General features: G+C 41.2%; 1 protein-coding gene across 1 annotated transcript in view; it reads right to left on the bottom strand.

Moving 5' to 3' along the window:
- Window positions 1-2,543: 2,543 nt before the first annotated feature.
- The window catches only part of LOC311138942 (tensin-2-like), a gene marked incomplete at both ends in the record, with an annotated part of 79,143 nt that continues 72,791 nt past the window's right edge, over window positions 2,544-8,895 (bottom strand). Inside the window, 3 exon segments of the mRNA XM_084173754.1 lie at window positions 2,544-2,691; window positions 4,478-4,504; window positions 5,095-5,163. Coding sequence (XP_084029880.1) covers window positions 2,544-2,691; window positions 4,478-4,504; window positions 5,095-5,163 — 244 coding nt within the window.

The raw sequence follows: 8,895 nt of genomic DNA, 5'->3' as shown, positions 1-8,895 counted from the left end.
GTCTCTGTGTCTGTTGGAAAGCAGACTGAACCAGGTTTTCCTCTAGGATCTCGTCTGTGCTTAGCTCTATTCCGTAGTTTTATTATCCTAAAAAACTCCCTAGTATTGATACACCATCCAATAGGTGTCCTTCTTTGCAAGGCATTGGAAAACCTCTCTGGTCTTTGTGGTTGAATCTGTGTATGAAATTCATTGCTTGACTGAGGGGCCTTATAGATAATTGTATGTGTGGGGTACAGAGATGAGGTGTTCATTCAAAAATAATGTTAAACACTATTATTGCACACAGAGTGAGTCCATGCAACTTATTACGTGACCTGTTAAGCAAATATGTACTCCTGAACTTATTTAGGCTTTCCATAACAAAGGGGTTGAATACTAATTGACAAGACATTTCAGCTTTTCTTTTCATTTTTTTATAGATTTTGTAAAAATTCTGAAAAACTTAATTCCACTTTGACATTATGGGGTTTGTGTGTAGGCCAGTGACAAAAACATCTCAATTTAATCCATTTGAAATTCAGGCTGTAGCAACAAAATGTTGAAAAATTCCAGGGGTGTGAATACTTTCTGAAGGCACTGTAAATGGTCTACCACCACTAAACATAGGTGTATTATGCCTGGCATGTTTTTACTGGTTCTAAAGGCCTATTAGAATTAGGATGGATCCAATAAAATCCCTTGGAAATATCACAACATTTTTGGGAGGTAATTGCAATTAAGGCAGACAGAACACATTTTTTCCCCAACCCTTTATTTACTAAATGTTCTGTTAAAAATATAAATATTTTTATTACACTGCTTTGTTATAAACTTTTTCAGAGACTGAAAATATATTATTTCTGTCATAAACGCCATATGAAAAATACAAACAATAAGTAATTAATCTAAATACTGCACTGTTTTTGTCATATAAAACACTCAATAACAACAAAACAGCACAAACGAGTATACAAGAATCAAGCCTCAATAATACAGTATTCCTTTACAAAACAAAATATGAGTGCTTGGTTGTCTTTGGCTTCAGTGGAATTTATGGCTATACAGCATGTTTGGTTTAATACAAAGCAAATTGCAGGCCCTGGAAATTGGAAAAAAAAGGAATTCGTACTCCTAAAGTGTTGATGGAAACCTTTTTTCTAATCTACTGTGATCTGACAATATAACCCAATAAAAATGAGATCATAAAACTCCTATTTTTTTTGCCCAAAGATAATCTCCAGTTCAATCTTTTCTGTCATGGTTTTCATTTATCTTGCTGTAGCCCATCCTTTGAAGGATGTTGAGCTATGACTCATTTTAAGTTACAGGGTTCACTCTCAGGTTGATTTCATTTACATACAGTATGAAATATATTTTGATATCATATGAAAAATACGTTTTAGGGGGAAAAACACGATTATTTTCTGATTCTCAATGCAAGACCCATATCACTTGGGACATGGTGAGCTACGCTCACAGTTATCAATTGGTACATTGAAGTGCATAACGTACATAAACATTGTGTAGGAAAGTTCTTATATGGTTTGGAAAATATGCTTTGGGATATTGTGTGTAAATTTAAACTGATTTCAAACGTCACAGTTCATCGTATCAATATAGCATTTAATCAACTCTTCAAATAGCTCTCCATGGGATCACTTGCTTTTACTCTCTTTGGCATGTCAGCCCAATGTAACCACCTCAGTACTGGCATGATAGAAAAAACAAAAAAAAGACCATGGTCATGTTCATTAGGGCACGCAAGGGAAAACATTTAAAAAAGGTTTCGCAACAGAAAATGAGCAAGTCCAGGTTATCCTTTGTTTCAGTACGTTTCGTACATAATGAACACGACCCAGGATATGCTGCCATTCCAGTTTAACTGTAAATGCAATAAAATGACTCCCAATCCGATTCCATTTCTGACATTCCATTACACTCACACATACATTTACTGTATAACCACCTTCTGTGCTGTTTTGTCCAACTCGTCAAAGAGGTTGACTATACAGAAATTGGGTAACATAATACTGACCAATAAAAAGTGATTTTCCATATCTGCTTGTGTGCAAACTGGGTAGTCATTGACATTGTATAGGCTTTTTATAAGGCTTGCCTATTTACAATTACACATACATAGTAATAAACAATATGATTAAATGAAAGGTGATGGCAAACAGTACTGAATGGACAAAAAATATATAATAGAAATCTCACCCAGCAGAGGTGGTGTTAATTGACTCACTCAACCGTAGAGGAAAAGCTTAACGCTATCACCTCAAAATATGTTCTCTAACCTTTCTAATGTACCGTCCAGATGGACATAATTCCTGTTCAATCCGGTTCCTCTCTTGGATCAGCGGACAGCTATCTTCAAACATGCACACACACACACAAACCAATTTGCAGACCCACACCCACCACTTTGTACACACAAACACACCGACCAATTTGCAGACACACATACCCACCAATTATCGCCCACCCAAACCCACCAATTTTCACATTGTGACCCACACACTGTTATCCCCTGTTGTGGCCCTTGCTCTGGGGACCCTAGCTCATCTGCGTTGCTGCTGGGGCCCCAGCATGACCTTGTTGATAAAGTTGACGATGGCCACAGCTGGCTGCTCCGGGTCCATCTCAGCAAACAGGTGACACACGTTCTCCGATGTGCTGCCCGTCCGCCTGGCCACAAAACCAAACACCCTACAGGAGAGAGGGATGATGGGGGTGGTGGGGGGGGGGGGGGGGGGTGAGAGGAGGTGATGAAGGGGACCAGAAAAAGGATGGAGTGGGAGATTAGATTAACAGACGGGTGAATCAAAGAGAATAGGTTTTGTGGTTGTTGTTTTTAGATCTATGAATGTAGAAAATAGTTCATTTTTCAGTGCGCTCAGTGTGTTCTTCTAATGAGAATCACAGATACAGTGCCTTGCAAAAGTATTCATCCCCCTTGGCGTTTTTCCTATTTTGTTGCATTACAACCTGTAATTTAAATGGATTTTTATTTGGATTTCATGTAATGGACATACACAAAATAGTCCAAATTGGTGAAGTGAAATGAAAAAAATTACTTGTTTAAAAAAATTACACAAAATAAATAACGGAAAAGTGGTGCGTGCATATGTATTCACCCCCTTTGCTATGAAGCCCCTAAATAAGATCTGGTGCAACCAATTACCTCCAGAAGTCACATAATTAGTTAAATAAAGTTGACATGTGTGCAATCTAAGTGTCACATGATCTCAGTATATATATATATATATATATATATATACACCTGTTCTGAAAGGCCCCAGAGTCTGCAACACCACTAAGCAAGGGGCACCACCAAGCAAGCGGCACCATGAAGACCAAGGAGCTCTCCAAACAGGTCAGGGACAAAGTTGTGGAGAAGTACAGATCAGGGTTGGGTTATAAAAAAAATAAACATCCCACGGAGCACCATTAAATCCATTATAAAAAATTGAAAGAATTTGGCACCACAGCAAACCTGCCAAGAGAGGGCCGCCCACCAAAACTCACAGACCAGGCAAGAAGGGCATTAATCAGAGAGGCAACAAAGAGACCAAAGATAACCCTGAAGGAGCTGCAAAGCTCCACAGCAGAGATTGGAGTATCTGTCCATAGGACAACTTTAAGCCATACACTCCACAGAGCTGGGCTTTACGGAAGAGTGGCCAGAAAAAAAGCCATTGCTTAAAGAAAAAAATAAGCAAACACGTTTGGTCTTCACCAAAAGGCATGTGGGAGACTCCCAAAACATATGGAAGAAGGTACTCTGGTCAGATGAGACTAAAATTGAGCTTTTTGGCCATCAAGGAAAACGCTATGTCTGGCGCAAACCCAACACCTCCCATCACCCCGAGAACACCATGTTTTTCATCGGCAGGGACTGGGAAACCGGTCAGAATTCAAGGAATGATGGATGGCGCTAAATACAGGGAAATTCTTGAGGGAAACCTGTTTCAGTCTTCCAGAGATTTGAGACTGGGACAGAGGTTCACCTTCCAGCAGGACAATGACCCTAAGCATACTGCTAAAGCAACACTTGAGTGGTTTAAGGGGCTCTACAAAGTATTGACTTTGGGGGGGTGAATAGTTAAGCATGCTCAAGTTCTGTTTTTTTTGGTCTTATTTCTTGTTTGTTGTTTGTTTCACAAGAAAAAATATTTTGCATCTTCAAAGTGGTAGGCATGTTGTGTAAATCAAATGATACAACCCACCCCCCAAAAAATCTATTTTAATTCCAGGTTGTAAGGCAACAAAATAGGAAAATGCCAAGGGGGGTGAATACTTTCGCAAGCCACTGTATGAGAAGAAACATCACTTGACTTATATTAACTTATCTTTTAAGGATCATTAAATGTAAGAATCAATTTGATAAAAGTAATATTTTATAAAAGAGGAGTACAGTATGATAAATTGCCATGCACACACATAATGCTATCCACACACACAGACACAAGCAGAGACACACACAAGCACTTACTTGCTTGACTTATCAGAATTAGTCCACCTGAAGCAGACAGACAGACAGACAGACAGGGACATAAAGACAAGGCTTAGAGAATCACATGAAGGATGAGACAGATAGAGCTTCTCAAATAGACCAAGAAGAGCAGTCATACAGTCACAGCTGTTGTACTATAGTTGCACACTACACAAAGAGGTTTATACTGTACCAGTATTTAGAAACATTCAACATTCTAGCTGTAACAGTGTTCAGCCATAATAGTGCAATACAGGGTTAATACAGTTATTAACCCTACCACATTTAGCCACAACAGGGTTGGGATCAATTCGATTTGAAATAACATTGAACGAGATGAATTGACCCCAACCCTAAACCACAATGCAATATATGTGTACCAAATGAAGCAGTGTTTAGCAATGACAAAACACAAGGTCAACATCACTACATAGTTAAAGACCCTTATGGTCTGTATTTGCTCAACACATAATTTTTCACTGTTCATTCGGTGGTATTCACATAGAAACACGGTCTGTGACAGTGGTTGCATATTGACATAAAGCTAGAGTGTCAGAACCTATCGTTCCATGTGTTGTCTAAAGGTTACTCTAACGTTTGCCTGACGTTGGGCCCACCTCTGGTCCTGAGGATCCACGCTGCTGAAGGTCACACTGTTGATGGGGTAGTGTCTCCTGAAAAAGAGTCTGAGGAAAAGATAGGAGAGGATGAAAGGTGGGTAAAAGGAGACGGGGAAAAAACAGTCAGAGGATGATAGTGTGTATCCCTAAACAAAAAGATAGCTCTACTGAGGTTTAAGTTCCATTAAAAATAAAGAATATAAGAATTTGGTTAGTTATGAGAATAGGTGCCAGCAATGATAAACATAAGTTATTCTGTAGACTCAAAGAATGATACAAAAATTTCATGTAAAAGTATATTGATACTGTATATTTAAAATCCCTTCAAATAGTTTTAACTTTTAAAAAGTTGGATAAGATTTGAAACACTGGAATCAAGACATCTATCTACAGTGGGGAAAAAAAGTATTTAGTCAGCCACCAATTGTGCAAGTTCTCCCACTTAAAAAGATGAGAGAGGCCTGTAATTTGCATCATAGGTACACGTCAACTATGACAGACAAATTGAGAAAAAAAAATCCAGAAAATCACATTGTAGGATTTTTAATGAATTTATTTGCAAATTATGGTGGAAAATAAGTATTTGGTCACCTACAAACAAGCAAGATTTCTGTCTCTCACAGACCTGTAACTTCTTCTTTAAGAGGCTCCTCTGTCCTCCACTCGTTACCTGTATTAATGGCACCTGTTTGAACTTGTTATCAGTATAAAAAGACACCTGTCCACAACCTCAAACAGTCACACTCCAAACTCCACTATGGCCAAGACCAAAGAGCTGTCAAAGGACACCAGAAACAAAATTGTAGACCTGCACCAGGCTGGGAAGACTGAATCTGCAATAGGTAAGCAGCTTGGTTTGAAGAAATCAACTCTGGGAGCAATTATTAGGAAATGGAAGACACACAAGACCACTGATAATCTCCCTCGATCTGGGGCTCCACGCAAGATCTCACCCCGTGGGGTCAAAATGATCACAAGAACGGTGAGCAAAAATCAGAGAACCACACGGGGGGACCTAGTAAATGACCTGCAGAGAGCTGGGACCAAAGTAACAAAGCCTACTATCAGTAACACACTACGCCGCCAGGGACTCAAATCCTGCAGTGCCAGCCAGTACATGTCCAGGCCCGTCTGAAGTTTGCTAGAGTGCATTTGGGTGATCCAGAAGAGGATTGGGAGAATGTCATATGGTCAGATGAAACCAAAATATAACTTTTTGGTAAAAACTCAACTCGTCGTGTTTGGAGGACAAAGAATGCTGAATTGCATCCAAAGAACACCATACCTACTGTGAAGCATGGGGGTGGAAACATCATGCTTTGGGGCTGTTTTTCTGCAAAGGGACCAGGACGACTGATCCGTGTAAAGGAAAGAATGAATGGGGCCATGTATCGTGAGATTTTGAGTGAAAACCTCCTTCCATCAGCAAGGGCATTGAAGATGAAACATGGCTGGGTCTTTCAGCATGACAATGATCCCAAACACACCGCCCGGGCAACGAAGGAGTGGCTTCGTAAGAAGCATTTCAAGGTCCTGGAGTGGCCTAGCCAGTCTCCAGATCTCAACCCCATAGAAAATCTTTGGAGGGAGTTGAAAGTCCGTGTTGCCCAGCGACAGCCCCAAAACATCACTGCTCTAGAGGAGATCTGCATGGAGGAATGGGCCAAAATACCAGCAACAGTGTGTGAAAACCTTGTGAAGACTTACAGAAAACGTTTGACCTGTGTCATTGCCAACAAAGGGTATATAACAAAGTATTGAGAAACTTTTGTTATTGACCAAATACTTATTTTCCACCATAATTTGCAAATAAATTCATAAAAAATCCTACAATGTGATTTTCTGGATTTTTTTTCTCATTTTGTCTGTCATAGTTGACGTGTACCTATGATGAAAATTACAGGCCTCTCTCATCTTTTTAAGTGGGAGAACTTGCACAATTGGTGGCTGACTAAATACTTTTTTTCCCCACTGTACATATGATAGCCATAGGAACTGGAATGGCGCTGGAGGGAATAGCGACCGTTTTACAGGCTCCTGACCAATTGTGCTATTTTGTTTATTTATTTTGTGCTGATCTGAACCTTTTTTTGTACATAATGTTTCCACCATCAAAACCACAAACCGATGCTGGCACCAAGACCGCACTCAATGAGCTGTATAGGGCCAGAAGCAAAGAAGAAAATGCTCACCCAGAGGTGGCGCTCCTCACAATCAAATGCCGACCGTATTATCTCCCAAGACAATTTTCTTCGGTTATAGTCACGGCCTTGTATATCCCCCCTCAAGCCGATACCCTGACGGCCCTCAAAGAACTTCACTGGACTTTATGCAAACTGGAAACCACATATCCCGAGGCTGCATTTATTGTAGCCGGGGATTTTAACAAACCAAATTTGAGGACTAGGCTGCCGAAGTTCATCAACATATCGACTGTTGTACTCGGGCTGCCAAAATCCTCGACCATTGCTATTCGAACTTCCGGGATGGTTATAAGGCCCTCCCCCGCCCTTCTTTCGGCAAATCTGACCACGACTCCATTTTGCTCCTCCCTTCCTATAGGCAGTATATACCCGTGCTAAGGACTATTCAACGCTGTTCTGACCAATCGGAATCCACGCTTCAAGATTGTTTTGATCACACGGACTGGGATATGTTCCGGGTAGCTTCCGAAAATAATTTAGACGAATACACTGAAACGGTGACTGAGTTTATCAGGAAGTGTATAGGTGATGTTGTGCCCACTGTGACTTTTAAAACCTACCCTAACCAGAAACCGTGGATAGATGGCAGCATTCGCGCCAATCTGAAAGCGCGAACCACCACATTCAACCATGGCAAGGTGACTGGGAATATGGCAGAATACAAACAGTGTAGCTACTCACTCCGCAAGGCAATTAAACTGGCAAAACATCAGTATAGAGACAAAGTGGAGTCGCAATTCAACGGCTTAGACACGAGACGTATGTGGCAGGGTCTACAGACAATCACGGACTACAAAAGGAAAACCAGCCAGGTCGCCGACACCGACGTCTCGCTTCCAGACAAGCTAAACATCTCTTCGTTCGCTTTGAGGATAACACAGTGCCACTGACGAGGCCCACTACCAAGGACTGTGGCCTCTCCTTCTCCGTGGCCGACGTGATTAAGACATTTAAGCATGTTAACCCCCGCAAGGCTGCCGGCCCAGACGGCGTCCCTAGCCGCGTCCTCAGAGCATGGGCAGACCAGCTGGCTGGTGTGTTTATGGACATATTCAATCTCTCCCTTTCCCAGTCTGCTGTTCCCACATGCTTCAAGATGGCCACCATTGTTCCTGTAGCCAAGAAAGCAAAGGTAACTGAACTAAATGACTATCGCCTTGTAGCACTCACCTCTGTCATCATGAAGTGCTTTGAGAGACTAGTCAAGGATCATATCACCTCTACCTTACCTGTCACCCTAGACCCACTTCAATTGGACTGGTTCACCTTCCAGCAGGACAATGACCCTAAGCATACTGCTAAAGCAACACTCGAGTGGTTTAAGGGGAAACATTTAAATGTCTTGGAATGGCCTAGTCAGAGCCCAGACCTCAATCCAATTGAGAATCTGTGGTATGACTTAAAGATTGCTGTACACCAGCGGAACCCATCCAACTTGAAGGAGCTGGAGCAGTTTTGCCTTGAAGAATGGGCAATAATCGCAGTGGCTAGATGTGCCAAGCTTATAGAGACATACCCCAAGAGACTTGCAGCTGTAATTGCTGCAAAAGGTGGCTCTACAAAGTATTGACTTTGGGGGGGGTGAATAATTATC

This window comes from Coregonus lavaretus (genome assembly GCF_964263955.1).
Source record: "Coregonus lavaretus genome assembly, chromosome: 12".
Lineage (NCBI taxonomy): Eukaryota > Metazoa > Chordata > Actinopteri > Salmoniformes > Salmonidae > Coregonus > Coregonus lavaretus.
This window is presented reverse-complemented; position numbering and strand designations above follow the sequence as displayed.